This window comes from Phalacrocorax aristotelis, chromosome 2 (genome assembly GCF_949628215.1).
Source record: "Phalacrocorax aristotelis chromosome 2, bGulAri2.1, whole genome shotgun sequence".
NCBI lineage: Eukaryota > Metazoa > Chordata > Aves > Suliformes > Phalacrocoracidae > Phalacrocorax > Phalacrocorax aristotelis.
The window spans coordinates 143,534,965-143,554,132 of NC_134277.1; the positions used below are offsets into that span (position 1 = coordinate 143,534,965).

Here is a 19,168-nt window from a genome sequence, read left to right on the forward strand (position 1 = left end):
CTCATTAACGTCACATGTTTTCACTGAATTCTCTATGCTGCTAACGGTTACTTACTTTCTCTATTTGTTCCTTCTTTAATAATTCCTGTGTCCTTCCAACAGCACCCCAAGTAGCTCAGACAGGATGGGAATTTCAGATCTTCAAGGAGAAAGATACGAAGATCATCTTCTCCCATACAGTGACTGCTTTTTGTGCTGTTCGTGATTTGTTGTTTTACAGATGTGTGCAGGAAAAGACAGAGTCACAGGCAGAGTAAATGCCTCCAGGCTGTCTGTGGGAACTGGATTCAAACTAGCGTTAACTGTGTATAGTACAAGTTTTCTCCATCACGGCTCAGAAAATGAATTCCCCCTCTCTCGTGGGTGTGACCTCAGCAGAGCACATAACATTTGTTTCTGTCAGGAAGCAGTGGGTAGACGTTGATGCTGCCAGGACTGGCATTAGGATGCTTCATCCCTGTGTCCAGATGTTCCCCTGCTTGCAAGGGAAAGAAACTTGCTCCCTGGTCCTCCTGACCATGAAATCAGGTTTGACTCCTCTCAGGAAACCCAACAGTTTCCATCTCAGAACAGCTGAAATATTCAAAAAGAACTAAGAAACTTGAGAGTGTCCCTACACTGTACTTTGGCTTCATGCCAGAGAAAACACCAGTCTCAGTAAAGCAATGGAGAAACACTAGGAGTCAATGGAATTAGAAAGACTTTATATTAATAATGCCCTTGTTATTTTGGAAAGGATGACAGGGAGGAATAGAAATAGTGAGGTGAAATGACAACAAGGTAGTGGACCCTCCAGCAGTGACTGATAGTGATATATTTGCATGTAGAAGGAAATGGAAATCTGTGGACAAGATCCTCCTGCTGTACAGTTCTCCCAGAAATTTTGGAAGTTCAGAAAAGATTTTGTCAGAGGCAATAAAGAAATGTCTGGATGCTGTGTTGTACTTAGAGTGTTCCCAGATGAAGAAATTTGTAAGGAGGAATCAGTGAGCTGCCAGACTCATAATGAACCTTTGGGTTAGGGCCAGAGACCTGTGAGTTTGAGGAAAGGCTCAGAGCAAGGATGGGGCTGGGGAGTACGGGGCCAGGTCTTGGACCCAGGGTCTGTCCCAGAGGCAGTGTAGAACCTGCAGAACCAAGGGCAGCATGTATGCCTGTCAGCCAAGAGGTATGGAGAACATTCTAATGGTTACTTGAGGAACTATGTATGATTACATCTGAACTGCACCATATCATCCTTTGCCTTTCTTTGAATTAAAATAAGAAAAAAGAAAAATGAGCGGAAGGTAGCTTGCACAAAATGTCTCACTAAAGCAAAGAAGTGCTTGGAATTACTGCTGTTCTTCATTTACTCTTGGCAACAACCACAAAATACGTTTTCCAAACAGGAACAACATTACATTAAATGCTATGTACTTCATGCTTGATCTTGGCAAATGAAGCTACTGCCACTTCCGGGAAGGTGTATGTCAGTAAATCATAGATATGTCTTTCTTCCCATCGGAGTCTTTTGCTCTTAGTGTATTTATGAATGAATTGCATATTTGAGTATTCTTTACTTGTATGATTGCAGGGCAAGAAGATTAAACCTTCTTGATGAGCTAAGAAATCTTTTGGAAATATCTGAGAACCTGTCAAACCCAATCTTTCTGGCTGGATAGTTAGCTAGGAAAAAACAGAATTCTGGACTTTAACAACAAATATTTGACACCCAGCAAGTTCATACATTTTGAAACAAATTTGGTAGGAGTTATACTGAGATTTATAAAGAAAGAAGTTGTAAAGAAAAGAGAGGCAGATAAGGTTGAGGGCTAGAGGGAAAATGAAATAATGAAATGGCAAAGAAGGAAGAGAAATTTATGAAGTTTTATAATGTGCTAGCTGGGAGAATAGTTTTCTAATCTTCTGTTTAATTCTGAGTAAAGACTTTTGTTCTGTTACTCAAAGATAAAATCTAAAAATAAACCCGGTGTTATTGCTGGCAGTGTTGCAGGACATGTAATTTTCTGTATACACATTACTGTGGAGTGAGCTAAGAAACACAATATATTGAGTCTTAAAATTGCCATTAATGCATTGCCTGCTCAGGCAATAATTTTTCTATGATCTCATTTCTCATCCTTCCTTTTTGCTTAAATTATCTTACTCTATAACATCTTCATTGAACTAATATTTACTTGTTATAAATTAGTTTTTCGATGTCTTAACTTTGCTGTAGTATTTACCAAATCGAGCCAACCTCCTTTTGCTTTGCATACAGCAATAGCCTTCTTTAACATTTATCCGTTTTCATATATTAGTATAAAGACCTACATAACCAAATAAGAATATCCAGATTAAAAAAATGGTATTGAGTCATAAAGATGTAGGGCAAAAATAGAAAAGAAATAACTAATTTTTAAACAATCAATCTTTTCAAGGGAGCTGGCTTGCAAAAACTTTTGAAAAATCACCATCTAGAACTTTGGTCCTTTGAATGTGTTCAGTCTGAATATCCCCGAATGGAAACGTCTGAGGAAATTAAACAGTGCCAGGGGGCATTCTTGGGCTTTGGGACTCTACTATTATTCTTGTTGTTAAATTGCTGGAGCTTTCTCTGGCCCACAGTGATTAGCACACCCCAAGCAATCCCTGTGCATGGTTCAGAGGGTACAGTGGGACAGGGATTATTCCCAGTCAGCAGCCTGCGTACAGCCACTCTATTTTAGTGGGAAGGTGAGTTCAATGCTGTGGATGCAGGCCAGCTGGCCTCTGAGCTTAGCTTGTATCTTAAACTGCTCTCTGGCACTGAGACCAGTGGTATACAATGGTCTGCTTCTGTACTACTAAATACCCTGAGTTTACAGAGTGGTTGCATCCGCATCGCTTGTTAGGATGGGTCTCTGGCTCATGCTACTTCTTGTATCATGCCTGAGGATCGTCTGAGAAAATGTTAATTGTTCTAGGACAAACAATACCAGGAACTGTTCTAATGATTTAACAGCCTAAAAGAGTCAATTCCAATGGCCAGGAAAACTCCCTGGTATTGCTTTAATTAGATTAAGGCAATGTAGCATTACTTAGAAATAAGCTAACAGGGTACAAACACGCTGTCAGACAGAGCCAAAGTAGGGGTTCATGCCTGAGTGTAATTTGCTTTGAGAAAGGAGTAGAAGGAAACCTGCAGGGATCAGAGAAAATAATTTAATAGAATTTTTACCTTTAGAGGAAATTAAGATGCTGAATGTGAAATATTCTTTTAAGCTTTGTATCTCTTGGTAATGGGATCTCAGCTGGATTCTTCCAAGTAGAACTCAAATTTCCTTGCATTGTTAGTTCCACAAAGGTGGCATCACTGTAACTGTCATTTACAGGCAAACTGGATATTGAGTGGAGGAGGAGAACATATTTACTATTGACTTGACCTTGCCTTCCCTTGCCTTGTCTGTCCTTGTTGTGCCTCTCCTGGCCATGTCTTTGGATAACACAGCTCACACTGAGGGGTTTTTTAACTTTTGTGTTGGCAATACAAAACCTCTGCTGACTTAGAAGCAGGTTTATGGATGAGTAGTTCTTTTCAGTGAGGTTGTTGCGTTTCATAAGAATGGAATGGAATTACTTTTGGGTATGAGGATGTTTGCCAAATTTGTGAGAAAGTTCCCTGTTTAAAATGAGAGCTGGTAAGAGGAAGAGGTTATAGTTTACAGGGCAAGTGCAAAAGCATGGAACTGCTAAAAAGGTATCACTGAAAGTTTATCTTACAGGATGAATGTTCAGATCTGTTAGTCATTACTGATTGCCACTCCTCAAAATACCACCCAGCTGGAATTTTACTTAGTAAGAGTTACATCTTATTTTTCATGAAGCCCATCTCAGCTAAATCAACTTTAATAATAAGGTTATTAAAAATTCCCACCAAATCAGAAGACAAAGATTTTAAATACATTTTAATTTGGAAATGTTTGGTATTTCTAGAGATAGAATTTTGCTAGTGAAAAGAGTCTTGAAATATACTGTATTGCATTCAGACTGGTAGATTTTTCTTAAGTAATTTAGTACAATGGGGTGTGTTTCTGGTAGTACTATCCACTAATGCTGTCCAGGTTTTTCCCACTGAGATTCATGCCTGACTTCAAATACATAGCTGAGTCCCTAGAGACTGGGATCCAAATATTTATATTCAAATTAAAAGGACTCAACACCATGGCTTTAGTTTTGACTTGTTCTAAGAGAAATAAAATAGCAGTCATTTCACCCTTCTCTTTTTTCTCTCCTTCCCCTCATATACACACATATATTTTTAGCTTTTTTTTCTGTAATTATATTTCTTTCCCTTGCTCAAAATCATATCTTAGCGTTATCTTTGTATTACAACCGTGCTGGAATATTTCATGTTAGCTTAGTAAAAATAATTAATAATTACATATGCCCCTAAGATAATAAGGTGGAAAACAGTTAATATGTCAGAATATCTGTATCCCATTAGAACTGGAATTTTGCTTCTGCTCAATTTGGCTTCCATTCAGCATCCTCTGATTTTGAAAGAATAAGCAACCCGAGCATATTCCTACGCTTATGAATAAAGCCATACTGTAGACTACATGTGAATAAATCCAGGCAGTCATTTTTGTTGTCATCAAAGAGCATTTTTATTCTATGCCCACAAATGTTCTTGATAATATATGAAAGAGGCCTCTGAGTTAGCAAGTGAAAACAGGCATCTTTCTCACCCCTTGCCTTGGCAGAAGTACATGGTTAGCATTCATCAGCAGTCACAAGTGAACTCATGTAAAGGCTTGTCTACAGACAGATGTTTTTCCAATTGAGTCTTTGATTGGCCCACTTGTACTTGTGCAGTATGACATGACCTTTAATTATACACTCAGATACTACTTTTCCACTGAGCATTTGCCTCATTCATTGCACAAGATGGATGAAAGTGTGCTGGGAATTGACTTGGTTTGGGCAATAAGGAAGATTACTAATTAGGGGTATCTCAATTTAGTAAGATGAGGGTGCCGCTGCAGTCTGATGAGCATTCTTGCTGCTTTTAATCTTTCAAGTCAGGCAGGCAAATGGGCAACTAGCTACCTCACAGGTTTATTCATAGCCTCAGGAGTTTAAGAACATGAGCAGACATACTGATTGAAGCCATAGGTCTATCTAACCCAAGTGTCCTATTTCTGACAACAGTCAAAAGTGGACGCATACGAAAAAGTTTTAAGGACAAGACAATACTACCTGCAGGAATTCCAACTGCCATGCTTTTGTGGTTCAGGAATTTCCTGATCTGGAGGGGTCTTTAATGTAAGTATTAAACCTCAGTTGATTTCTCTTCACCAGTGTCCCATTAAGCCCTTCAAAGTCCTTTTAATCTTTTGCCATATGCTGCCTTCTGTGGCAAGGCTCGTGGCTCACCTACCCCTGCTTGTGTGAAGCCTGCCGCGTGCTGGCTTTCCGTGAATGGTCAGCCCCTGTCCATTCTCATCGTGCAACTCATGCATATGTATCATATTCTTTCAAAAAAGAAGGATGCTGAACAGAACCCAGAGGATCTACCCAAGACCCCAGAAAGCTTGTGGCATGGCCAGAAGAGAGCCAGCCTTCACTTCTGCTGTTATCCATGATATCTTGGCCTGCCCGCCTGTGCAATTGTCAGATATAGACATACCCTGTGGTGTTTCTGCTTCAGTAGCTCTTGGAAAAGACTGCTGATGGCTGAAGTAGAAGATTTCAGGAAGTGTATGAGTGGTATTTTGGCCAAGTTGAATGCCACAGTAGACAACAAGATTTTCTGTCTGATGCAGCCACAGAATTTCTGTGTGATGCTGAGCTAGTCCAATAGACAAGACTTTTCGCAGATGGCCATTAATTATGCATTTGAAATCATGGGGTTTGATTTGCAGAAGGGCTGAGCACTCACAGCTGCAGTTGACGTCATTGAGAGCTGTACTTTGTACATACAAAGAGCTGCCTAATGCCAAGTTTCCTGAAAAATCAGTCCCTTCACGTCTGGTATTGGTCACTGCAATTAACAGATGCATTTGACCTGAATTTCTTTGTGTTCTGTTTTCCCTGTTTGTAATGGAGGACTGATACTACCCTGCCTCATCAGAGTGTTAGATTTCTAAATTCTCAGACACTACCACAAAAAACATCACAGTGCAGCCCACCCAAATAGTAACTATTTCATTCAGAAGGGGTTTCTATCTGGCATGGGTATGAGGTCAAAATTTCAACAGCAAAAGGTATGGCACAAGTATCTACTCATACCATTGACATTAGTCATTCTGGGCACTGATCTCACCAAAAAAAAAAAAAGTATACTGATCATGTAACAGGCAACTTTTGTTATTTATTGGAGGCTGGTTTTATATTGCCCAAGTAGCCTTAGTTCTGGCATTTCCTATTTTTCCTGTATTTTCCCAGCACTTGTCAGGGTGTTTGTTTAGTCAGCATGGTTGAGACGTCAGGTCAACCTGAACCAATCTGCATTTTGAAATTCTTGTCATGTATTTCTGTTTGCATTTTGCCTTCCAGAAAATACTTGCAACAACAAACATCTGGACCTTGTCTTCATCATTGACAGCTCTCGCAGCGTACGTCCTTACGACTTTGAAAAAGTGAAGGAGTTCATTTTAACCATCTTGCAGTTTCTGGACATCAGTCCTGATGCCACCCGCGTAGGTCTGATTCAGTACGGCAGCACTGTCAAACATGAGTTTTCACTGAAGACATTCAGGAGGAAGCAGGATATTGAAAGAGCAGTGAAAAGGATGATGCATCTGGCAACTGGCACCATGACGGGACTGGCTCTTCAGTATGCAGTGAATATTGCATTTTCAGAGTCTGAAGGAGCTCGACCTCTGAAGCAGAATGTGCCCCGAATTATTATGATAGTAACGGATGGGAGACCTCAAGATCCAGTGGCAGAGATTGCTGCTAAAGCACGTAACTCAGGAATCCTGATTTTTGCCATTGGAGTGGGAAGAGTAGATATGAACACGCTGAAGTCCATTGGGAGTGAACCACATGAAGAGCATGTGTTTCTGGTTGCTAATTTCAGTCAGATTGAAACACTGACCTCTGCCTTCCAGACTAAACTTTGTGGTAAGGTTTTTATCTATAGATTTGAATGCCTAGATGAAGGTAAAACACAGAAAAAAATATGCATTAGAATTAAACTTTTTTTTTTTACATGGATCTATATCTGTTAGAATATATATGTTCAAAAAAAGAGAGGCTAGCCAGACAACATTTATAACAGCAGTCATACATATGGGGAAAACTAATTCTACTGCTAAGTGCCATAAAATGGGATCTAATTCCTAGGGGTCATAAGCAGCGAGGCAAACACACATATCATGATTTTCCTGTCTGTTGCATAATAGCAGTAAGTTTACCACCCTCTGCTATTTGAATATTAGATAAGTTTTTTCATCTACTGGTTTTAAATGTGTTCTCCCTTAGTACTGAAACTTCAAACTGATAAACAGTCTTTTTGCTATTTAAAAATTTTTATGGAGTTCATGGATTCCTCTTCCAAAGCTTACATATTAATTCTGTGCAAACAGTTATCTCTGTGTATGCCTTGTGACTGGAACTGAGACACAGAGACGTGGTAGAGTTTTTATTCCATCCATTTTAAATACAGAAAGTTGGGAAAAGCCAATGCAGTGATAATTCATACAATAAAGTAAACAATATTTTAATAGGTATTAATTTACAACAGAAAAATCACTTCCATCTGTAATTCCCTGATAAGAAAATACCTTTTAAAATATCATGTCTTACATAATTAATTTTATTCCAACCTGTGTACTTAATATAATTTTCCTTTTTACTTTTTCCTGAGATAAATATAAAAGATCTTCATACAGATCTGGCATTAAGCTGCGCCATTTTCAGCAGAGTCCAGAAAAAGAATGCATGGTGAGACTGAATGCTCACTCATCTGTAGGGATGCCTTTGCCAGAAAAGAACTGAGGCTTATTGTCAGGATAGTCTGGAGAATTTTCCTTACTTGGTCTTTTCCAAAATTGTTTCAAAATGCAACAGGGCGCCAGCTGAACTGCATCAGCACGAAACACCATCACAGACAATCATTAGATAATAGATTTTTTCCTGTTTCTTCCTTGCTGTATTATTAACTGGTGTAGTAGGATACATTTAAAAAACAAAAAAGAGTAAACTAATCATGGATTGAGAGCTTAAATGGAATGAGCAGCAAATGCTTCAAAACGTCATCATATTGGATTTTTTTAATTGCATTTTAGAAACAAATCCAGTACAAATACTACTTACTCGTTTTTTTCTGACTAGGCAGAGTCCAGGAAATGTATTAGAGTTTTATAGCTCACTTTTAATCCAAAAACATGTGATCCTCAATAAAACCACCACCCCTGCAGATGGAGGAATATGGAGGTGAGAAGGATTGCCGCTGCCTCCTTTTCTCAGGGAATGCCTCTGCAACATTTGCTGTGTCAAGAATTGAAGGTGAGATCCAAAAATACACTTAAAAACCGAGGCCCAGTTGCAACAGAGAATTTAAGCTGTTAGAGTCTTATGGATTTCAACTGAAGTGACTAATTGCAGATAGGATCCTTAATATTTTATTGAGTCTGGGCTGGGAAGCAGTGTTCAACTTGCTGAATTTCAAGAGAGCAATCTAAGCATCCATAGCCTTTGCTTCCTAGAGCACTATATTCCTCCCAGATAATGTGGTTAGTTTTTTAAAATTCTCCCCAGCGTGGACCCAGAGGCAGTATCATTGTAGCTGAGCCGAACATCTGGACACCTTGTTTCTTCACTAGAGCAATTGAAGGCACCCCTCTGGTCAAGTCTTCTGGCATGCAGTCTGCTGGGCTTCATGCTGTGGGAGACCTTGGCACCTGAGCTGTCCTTGTGTCTGGATTGCCATTATATCTGTGGGAATGTGTCCTCATGGTTCCTGTGAAGATGAGAGAAAAACCTGGCCAAATGATGAAGTTCTGTGGGGAAAATAAAAGAAAACCAAATTAACCACTGTTTTCCCATGGATGGCAGAGAATACCCAGTGCTTAGCAGCTATATTCTTGGAAGAATCCATATGAACTGGCTGTGCTCCATCGTCTGCTAAGTCAGACTTTCCCTACAGTTGCTGCTTCTGGCTGCTAAAGATCTGGGGATGTCAGAAACAGCGGCTGAAGCCAGGAGATCCCAGGGCCTCTTTTTATTACCACTCAGCAAGGTAAAAGAGAAGCAAACAGTATCCTGAAATGTCAGAGGCATGAGGAGTGAGGCAAGAGTTGAAAACTCAGAAGAGAAACAGAAATGGGGACAGGATCCAGGAAAAGATGTGAAGATTAAATAGAAGAGTGTGAAAGTTGTAATGGAGCAGCAAGAAGCAAATAAAGTCTTTATTATTCTCCTATAAAGTAGATAGTGGTGTCACCCCCATTTTACATTGGAGGAACAGAAGCAGGGTTAGGACTGTCAAGATCACCCACTAACTTTAAATATTTGATGCAGTGCAATTCCTCGTCTGATTTTCTGGGGCATTTAGCATTTTTAGACTAATATAACATACCAGTCACAGCTCTACAGCCTTCAGCTGAGAGACCCCTGCATTCTTTCAAATCCAAATTCAGGTGTCTCTAGCTGAACACATACAGTGTGAAGGTTGATGCTTGCTTGAAGATACTCATTGCCCAAAGTCAAATAAGGACCCTGTAACATAAATTGAGATAAAATCTAATTCACAAGGCCCACATTCAAATTCCTTAACTATGAGATCATCCTTTCTATTACTTCAGTCCCTGGCTGTATCCACCAAACACCTCCTGCAACAAATGAGGTTGCAGAAATCATACAGACAGCAGGCTCCTTCACCGCAGAACTCTGACTGATGGCCAGAGTACCACTGATTCTTCAAAATTATGGGTGCAACAGAGACACTTTGGAAAAGATTTTATGTCATAGTATATTGGAAGGTTGGTAACAGACGGTAACAATATATTCTTAGGGGACTGAGTTATTGGGATGCCTATCATTGAATTATTATTTTGTCTTCTTTTTTTCCTTTTTTTTTTTTTGTTTTTAGTACTCTATTTTGCAGCCTTATGCTTTTTTGATATGGGAGGACTGACTTTTTCTAGTAATGTTCTATAGATCCATATTCTATAGCATTAGTCTATGGTAAGATTTTCTAATGCGTAAACTACTGAAGTAGGTATTTTTTAAATTTGTCGTATTTGAAAGTGCCTCTCTAGTCATAACAAGCTGATGTTGAAAGCTAGTGAAATATAGCCAGGAGGAAACTTCTGTTTAGAAAGTATCAGAGGTCATAAACTTCATTTTCAGAATGACAGAAAGATGAAAAGACAAGAAGTCCAAGCAGGTCTGTATTCACATAAATCAAAGTACTTGAGAAGTTTTATTATGGCAGAAAATTACAAGAAGCAAAAAGCTGATTAAGGGATTTGGGAATTGTGGTGGTTTCTATATTAGTAATAAGTGCAGAGCTCTGGTAACCATTCCAAAGACCACATGCGTAGTATGTATCTCAAAACCACAGTTTTTTTCTCCACAAGTAGCACACATACCATGTGTTAAATTATTTATCAGGCTTCTTTTGTGGCTGCTAGAAGATTACTGTTAATATCTATTCTATAAATTTTGAGCTTTGTCGACCTAGCACGATAAGGAGTACATCGATCCCTAATTGTTGTTGAGCAAAATAGATTATTTTCCACACAGTGTTCTCTGAGAAGTAATTCACCTATGTATTATAGAAATTACATACAAGCAATGCTCCAGTAGAAGGAAAACATCAAGGAGATGTCTTAATTCCCAAATACTGATCTGGAGGAAAATAGTTCAGCAATAAATTTGACAGAGTGGGCCCAGTATTCTTTTTCTTCCTTACTGTCTCAGTCTGTTGCATTTTGCTACTTGCTTTTAGAGACATAAAATACAGATTAAAAATAGACTCAGAAAGACTTATACACTGGAGTGTAGCTCAGCTCAGCTGCCACTTACTGAATCTTGCAGATGCATGCCCACAGTGTTGTCAAGTATTGCTTGTATGTTCCTCAATATTAATGACTAAGCAAGCAAGATTCTTCATCAAGTTGTTTTCTAGTAATTTTTCTTCAGTATTGTGCTGTGATTTTCTTCATTCAACATATTGAATGTCCTCTAGAACAGTTTGTACTTAAATTCCATTTATTTTCTAAATTTGGATGTGGTAGGTTTGTTTCATTGTCTTCTTGGGCCCACCAAGTAATTAGTGTTTCCAGATACTCTGTTGTATATTTTTATTTTTTTTATATCTCCATTCCACATGTAATTTTATGTCCAAAAACATGCCACCAATGTCAACCAGACAGAAAATATCTGAAGTCCTACTTTTTTTAGGAATAAATACATAGTACTGTTTGTTAAGGATGTTTTTATGGTCTTACAGGCTTAAGCTTCCATTTTTGTCTTTACTGTCAACACTTAATTTGAAATTTCTAAATTACTTCACTAGAATCTTCTATACCGGTTTTTTTTTTTTCAGCTGTGACCACAAGTAAGACTGGCAGTAAGTAACATTTTACCTTTTTACTTTCAGTGCACCATATGTGCAGTATAGTTGAGCATCGCTGTGATCACTTCTGCATAAACACCCCTGGCTCCTATGTATGCAGATGTAAACAAGGATATATTCTGAATGCTGACCAGAAGACTTGCAGCAGTACGTTATCTTTCTTAACTTTTCTCTTTCATGCTCCTGAAAAGTGCTTAACATAACATACCCTTTTTGTTGGGCTCATAAAGAACTGAGCTCAGTATGTAATTAATGGTAATCATCAGAAAGAGCATGAAAAGGTGACATGGTAATTCGTTTTCTTGTTCTGTGTAAATGAAGTTCTTATAAACCTTTCTGAAATACATTAAGCTGCTTTTTATACACAGCTCTGCAGAGGTACACTGCTACTACATAAAATTGCATTTGAATTTTATTGTTGTAGTAAGTTTAACAACGAAGCAACAACCAAAGAACAAACTGTTTTATCATCTCACATGAAGCGAATCCAATTACTTTAGTAACTTGTCTAGACAGCAACCAGTACTAAATACTACAGAAAGGTGCAATAAACCCTAAACTAGAGAATTGTGAAATAATTTGCCATTCTGAAAAGCTCTTCCTAACAGCTGCTTGCAGCATAAGAGTTTGGAACCATTCAAAGAATAGTTTCAAAAGTCTTGCTTATGCTCTAATTTCCTTCTTTAAAAGGGTTGACTTTTTCAGCTTTAAGTAATTGGCTTTATAGTTTATAACAACAAACTGTATTTCACTTTAATTGTGATCTTTGTAAGCAGTATTTCTTTTGTCTATTTTAACTTGTTTCCCAATAATTAACAGCAGACTACATTAGATGCGTATGCCAAATTTATTTCTGTATTCACCATTATTTTAAAGAAATTATGTAATAGTATTTTAATTACTTGCAGAAAATGTGCTTGCTAAAAATGCAGCTTCTTATCCCACAACAGTGCATGGATTCAAGTGAAATTTGCCAAACTGATTTTAGCCAGAAGAAAAATTTTGGAAAACATCTTTTCAAAAAGCTGGAGGAGACAGTCATGGTGAGACCGACCATAGGATGCGTCCTTCACAACTGATGATTTAGAATTAAGGTGAAGGATGCAGGCTCAAATGCTATCCTTGTGTTTGAACTTCCATGTTCCACATCTCAGGATAGTACTGTAAAACAATCAGGTATCTTGGGATTAGAGGGTTATTAGTCTCTCTTGCTTAGTGTTGTATTTTATATCAAATAGTTAATGACCACTGATAGAGTGAGAGTATGTCAGTATCTGAGGCGACTCTGCAGCTTGGGGATTAGAGTCCTTACATGTGCAGTGGGACACATGGTTTCCGTCAGAGCCTCAGTAAATAGGAATGGGAACAAAAGAATGTCAGCACCGGAGTGATTTGTGCATTCTCACGGCTGCATGGAAGCGTCTTCAGACCCTTTGGGCTACAGCAGGAAACTACTTTTGAGCTGTTCACATCCTATGCTGTCAAGCTATGGGATGAGTTACTTTTAGGAATCTCTGTCTTCTAGTCCTGATCAGCATCCTTCACCAAATGTAGACACTTGTCATATGCATGTGTGTGCATTATAGGGGAATGCTTTGTGTTAAATGGAACAAATTTAACACTTTATTTGTGGTTTTGTTTCCTCAAGAAGACACAGAAAAAAAATTCAATCCATTCTGGAATATTTCCTGATTTGTTTTAGCAGCTGAGCCAAGACAAGGATTGTGGCAAGAACAATTTTTTCACATATTTTTCAAAGCCCATTGCTGCATTGCTTTACTTTTTTTTTCAGCTATGACTTGGTCTTGTATTAGTTTTCCCTACTTACCTGTCACACATGATTTGCTTGACTGTATACTTGCTTTGAACATCAATCAGATGATACTAGATTGCAGTTTGCTAAATATGACAGGGAAACGAGTCATTCCATGTTTTTGTAGCCTACTTCTAAAGGATTTTTTTCTACACCAAACTATAAACTAATTTTAGCAATTAGCACTGGAAATCTCATATTGAGAGTCATCAAACTGGCCTTAAATGTGCTAGGTTGGTGCAAATCGTTGGTGAAGGAGGGAGATGATATGGTAGCAGTTATGTCTAAAAACTCCCCAGAGAAATAACAGAATTTATGAGGAAAGGGGACCAAGCCTGGACAAGCTGGACAGCTTATTTCTGGAGGTAAGGGGAAGCATGGCAATAGGAAAACCTACAGTCTGTGACCATCCTCTTTGCCTACTGATTTTCCGCAAGTGCAGAAAGACAATATGTTCCTCACTTGACCTCTAAGTAAAATACATCTTCATCATGTTTATGCTTAGTGCAATACATGATCAACATAAACCAGACCTATTTATCTAAGGTTTGGATGTATTTTGACAGCTCTTTCATGAGCAAATAGTTTCCTTACATATGTGTTTTAATGCTTTCTAAATTAACCAATGCAGAAAAGGGGAATGGTATGTACCTAACATTATACTCTTTTCTTCGTTCTTCTGTTGCCTTTTTTTAATGTTGTGAGAGCACACCATATCAGTATTGAGTTCTCTAAAGCCCTTAAGCAAATGGCTTCAATCAGCAGTGAATTGGCAACTTTGCTTCAGGCTGCAAAAGGGCGCATTTCACTTTTGAACAGACAATAGGTTTGTTCCTTAGTACATTTCATTATAACATTATTTCTAAACAAAATTATTTCCTTGCATTGAAGGGAGAGAATCTGCCATAATTGTGTTGCTTTCCACGTGAAACAAAACAAAACCAAACAAAAAAGCAACTCAGCTATCTTCCAGAACAAATCCAGGGAAAAAAAGTTCTTTTGTTTCATGTGTAATGTTCTTACATTTGTTTCATTAAGGTGGTTTTGCATCCATGCAAAGGATGCTCCTTTCATGGATCCTGGTCTAACTTTCCTAGAGAAGATTGATTGTGTCAGGTGATGGCTGTTCTTTACTCATTACACTGTATTTGTTTGTTTCACTTAATCTCTTCCGTTCTTCCCTAGAGATGTTCAAATCTTACATTAATACACAAAATAGTACAAAAGATGAAATGCAGCTGAAACAAGCCAGAAAAATATCTATTTGTGGGTTTGTACTGGAAAAAGAGAGTTAAACAACTGTTTATGCTGTTCATCATGCCACTTGATATGAAGCAGACAGCTATAAAAGAAAATTCTATTTGCTTGGCTAGTTTAATCAAACATGTTCCAAAAGCCTCTCATGTAGCTGTAAACCATCATTATGTGTTAAGCAGTCTTTGGGCCTCATCCTGAGCAACACAAACTACTTGTGTTCCAGAGATTTCACTGGGGAAACCTGGGGTTTTCAGAAAGCTTTAGTCTACTAAAAAGAAAACCCAATGTGCTTCATTCAGCCAGGTGCTGAACTGACCTCATTTGTCATAGTAATTTTTCTAATAAGATCTTTTGCTTGGGAGGGGTAGCTTCCTATGGTATTTTGCACAAAACTGAAAAATTATAAAACTTTGAAATTAAAAATCACCAAGTCTTTTGGTGTTGTGTTTACCTTTTCTTTCCCTTTCCAACCTCATCATCATTTATCTGGGAGGGCTATGCAAAAAAGAAAAAAAAAAAGACACAAATAAACACAAATTTTTTTGTTTTTCAAGAAAAAAAACCCTGAAGAATGCCCTTCAAACTTTTTAGAGCAACACAGTCAAGCAACTCTGCTAGGTATCATTGGACCATCCATAGTTGTTGCCTTCAGCTAAAGGAATGAGCTCCTCAGCTTTGAGTGGTTGTTCCCTGCTGGCATGACTTTCACTGTTTGACAGAACATTGGCATGATCTCTGTTAAAATAAGCTCATCTCTAAAGAGCTGTTCATAGCTTCCTGAAATTTATTTTTGATCTATGGTCTACCCATGCATTGTAGAAGGTCAAAGAATTTCATATTCATACGATTATGTTTTGTAGCTCAGGACCTTTGTGCTGTGGAGAAACACGCCTGTGAGCAGATTTGTGTGAACATACCTGGGTCTTATGTCTGTCAGTGTTACGAAGGGTATGAGCTTGATGCAAATGGAAAGAATTGTGTTGGTGAGTATGAGTTTAGCAATTTGCATTTACCTCTTGACACAAACCAAAGAGAAATTCAATGTAAATTAATATCTAGTTTAGCCATAGACAATGATAGGAAGCTCTCTTCTCCTATATGAGTGGCAGAAAAGGAAGAACACATTTTGGCATGCTCGTAGGCCTTTACTGATAATGAATAGTGACTTGGTAAAATTGTTCCAATTAATTTCACACAGAAAGTAACATTGCTGTTTTGAAACAACACACCAGTTATTTTATTCTAGATCCATGTAGATGGCCAGCAATGTGCATGATATATGTGGCCATTAAACAAAGACAGACAATCCTCTTAGCTCCTCTTCAGACAGAAGTTACACATGGAAAAATGTGAAGGTGACAATTTTTTGCCATTTCTCAATTGCTTTTATGGTTATGCCAGGAGAGATTTCAGACTCTTTTTGGGAAGGTTACTTTAAGGAAAGTTCAGCCCCCCTCAAGAACCCACCCACTACGTGCCTTTAAGTTTTTACTATAGTCAGTAAAGAAGAAAACATCAGCTCTAAGAATTGCAAGTCAAAAGAGTGAGTTGGAAATACAGCGTAATAATTTTTTAACACAAAAAATACTTCCCTCTCTATTACCATATAAGTATCCCACTCTTCTTCCCCGTTTATACACAGAAATTTCTTTTAGGATAATCTTTTTCACCAGCCTATTAGCCTTCTTGTAAACTTTTCATCCCATGCTACATTCTGGGAAAATATTGTCTTTTGGTGTCTACCACAAAAAACCCCTAGTGAGTCCTTGAAAAAAATAGCCTTATTTGTTAGGTATTCTCTTCAGGCAAGCACTTAAATGCATGCTTAATTTCAAACACATGCTGAAATCCCATGGAAGTGAATCTAAGTGAATCCTTGGTCCTAAATCTGTCACAGGCCACCACAGTGCTTTTGTCCAACAGCTTACTTTTTCTTGTCATTTTAAACAATGCTAACATAATATAATTTGTCTCTTATTACCTTCACAGAGTTATTGCATTGCAGTATAATCCTATTTCCTGTTTTGACATGCAAAATAGATGACAGTTTATGGAACTGAACTTTCTGCATGTAGTTTCACTTGGGACACACAAGTGAGGGTTTGAGGTTTTTCAGGCCAAGGAGATTATATGCGTTCTTGAAGAACATTCACTCTGTACTTACCCTTCCCTTACTTGTAGCTTCATGATCTCAGTGTAGGAGTGTGTAAAATTCTCAACATAATTTGGCCACTAACATACCATTTTAAGGACCTGCTTTCTGAAGTTGAATTGTCTTGAAAATGCAGCTATTTAGGCAAGAAGGCCTGTTAGATGTTCTGGCCCAAATTTCTACATCTAACACCCCACAGAATTGCATCCAAAAACCATAGCTAATCCCCATGACTTTAACCTGTGTTAGGATAAATCATATATTTCTCTGCTATTGATTTGACTATCCTGAGACAGAAAATCTGTGGCTTCTGTTGGTATGTTCTTTCATCCCCAGTTCTTTCCTATAATATATTCTAATGTGAAATATTCATGCTTAGTGTCATTAGCTGTTGTTACTATTTTCTCTCTATTAAGTTGAAGGGTCCTTTACAGCCCAAGATATTCTTACTGGGAAGGTAGCTACTGTAGCTTCATAGGGATAAAAATAAATTTTGGTGAAATTCTTTGTATGTCAAACCTAATATTATCCTCTACAATAAATCAAAGTCTATATTTCTTATTAAAAGCTTCAAAATATTTCTATGCCATTCAATAAATTTTTTACAGTAGCACTTGTTTTTTGCCCGATAATAGTTTCTCTGCAAAGTCTGAAGAGTGCTGTTTAGAAGTGTGATACATCTTTAACATTTTTTTCTACCTCCTCACTGATTTTCTTTGGCATGGAGAGATACAGGCCTATTGTAAGTTGTATTGATGACATCTGAAGCTTTCATATTCTCAGTTATTTTCAATTATTTTCAAAATACAGTTCATGCATGGGTTCACTATGGTATCTTGCATTTTACAGCTGTCTTTCCTCTCCATTTGGTTTCTATTCATTTATACCTAGTTTAGCAAAAAAACATGAACTCATGCTATTCATACCCTTTCAATAATTAGCAGTATTAATTGTGATTTTTAAAGCACATTATTAGCACTTCTATTTTTTCAGTTTTCTCTTGCATTTATTTGACCATTTAACTTTTTAGTTTCTTGCTGATGCACATGAATGGTTCAGTGTATATTAATTACGTTTTACCCGTCCAGAACTTAGCCTCCCTATGTTTCCAGGACAGGAAAAGATTGTCTGGGTAATATGCGGTTTTCATGCTAATTTGCCTGCAAATCCTGCTAGCTGTCTGCCTCCACAATTCAACTTTTCAGATTTGAACAATTTGAGATTTTTGAGGAATATGCTACTACCAAGAATGTACAGCTTCTGCAGATGTGATCACCAATGAATAATCATCCTTGCTGGTAAATCTTGTAAAGGAGACTATGTATAGTACTGAACCAGTAGTGATAAGTCTCAGGTTTCATTACCATTAAGCTAGGTAACCCTTGTTCCTGTGAAGTATTTATTATCAAATGAGCAGGATCAGAAGAAAGATCTTGGTGTACATATATGCCAGGGACCACTGAGTACAATGACAATTTTGCAAAAAGCAGTGACTTCATTAAGGTTACTCTCTCCTCTTCATCCAGAGAATGGAGAGAGAATTTCAGTAGGACATACACATTGCGGTTCTCTCAAAGAGCCAAAGGTTTCTCTCTAAGATCGCTAAGACTTCTAAAATTTTAACTCCAGCAAAAGTAAATGAGAAAGTGCAAAAAACTCGTTTCACAGGCAGGTTTATTAAGTGCTCTTCCTTCTTTCTGATGGGCTAATTTATCTGGTTAAGGATCAAAGGCTATACTGATTTTTTTATTGACACGTGTCAGCCAGTGACCTGAATGGCAATAATTAAATAAAATCTCGCCAGCAGCAGCTCACAACATATTCATTTGAAGTGACCACTGAATGGCCATCCACTCTGAGTGTTTGCAACACACAGTTTATGAACAAATTTGTAGACTAAACAATATATTTCAAATAAACAATATTTGAAACTGCTCAGCTATAAGTATGGTTGGCAGAGCACTATCATTTTGCCTTTTTAAACAGCTTTTCATGTTAACTGCCCTCCTTTCACGTGAACAAAATCCTTTCAGTTAAGGTTTGGTGGTAATGAGCCATTCTTTCTCCATCATGCTGCTGGACACTCAGTCTCTCCACCTTCTTGGCATTGCTGGACATGCTGTCCTCTTTTTCCTGGCGCTGGTGCTAGTCTGTGTCCATATTGCTGCAGCTGTTGGGCTTGGGACCTCTTCTCCTGGCAGTGGTTTGGCTGCTGGCACCTCTCTGCAGTCCTGGCACCGCTAGATTTTTTTGGCTGCTTTCTAGGTTCTTACAAGTCTTCCATGAGTCTGCTTTACTCTTCCCCCATGTTCTTTTTCGTGATCCTTTATGCCTTTACCTTTTCTTCCTACCCTTTTCTCCTACCCTCCTCCTTAACTTACTTTGTTCTCCTAAG

At 38.0% G+C, this 19,168-nt stretch overlaps 1 protein-coding gene across 4 annotated transcripts in view; it reads left to right on the plus strand.

Moving 5' to 3' along the window:
* The window catches only part of MATN2 (matrilin 2), a 73,159-nt gene that overhangs the window by 15,178 nt on the left and 38,813 nt on the right, over positions 1-19,168 (plus strand). For all 4 annotated transcript variants that reach the window (XM_075085468.1, XM_075085467.1, XM_075085469.1 and 1 more), the window contains exons 3-5: positions 6,520-7,089; positions 11,576-11,698; positions 15,482-15,604. In XM_075085468.1, coding sequence (XP_074941569.1) covers positions 6,520-7,089; positions 11,576-11,698; positions 15,482-15,604 — 816 coding nt within the window. The remainder of the gene's footprint in view (positions 1-6,519; positions 7,090-11,575; positions 11,699-15,481; positions 15,605-19,168) is intronic.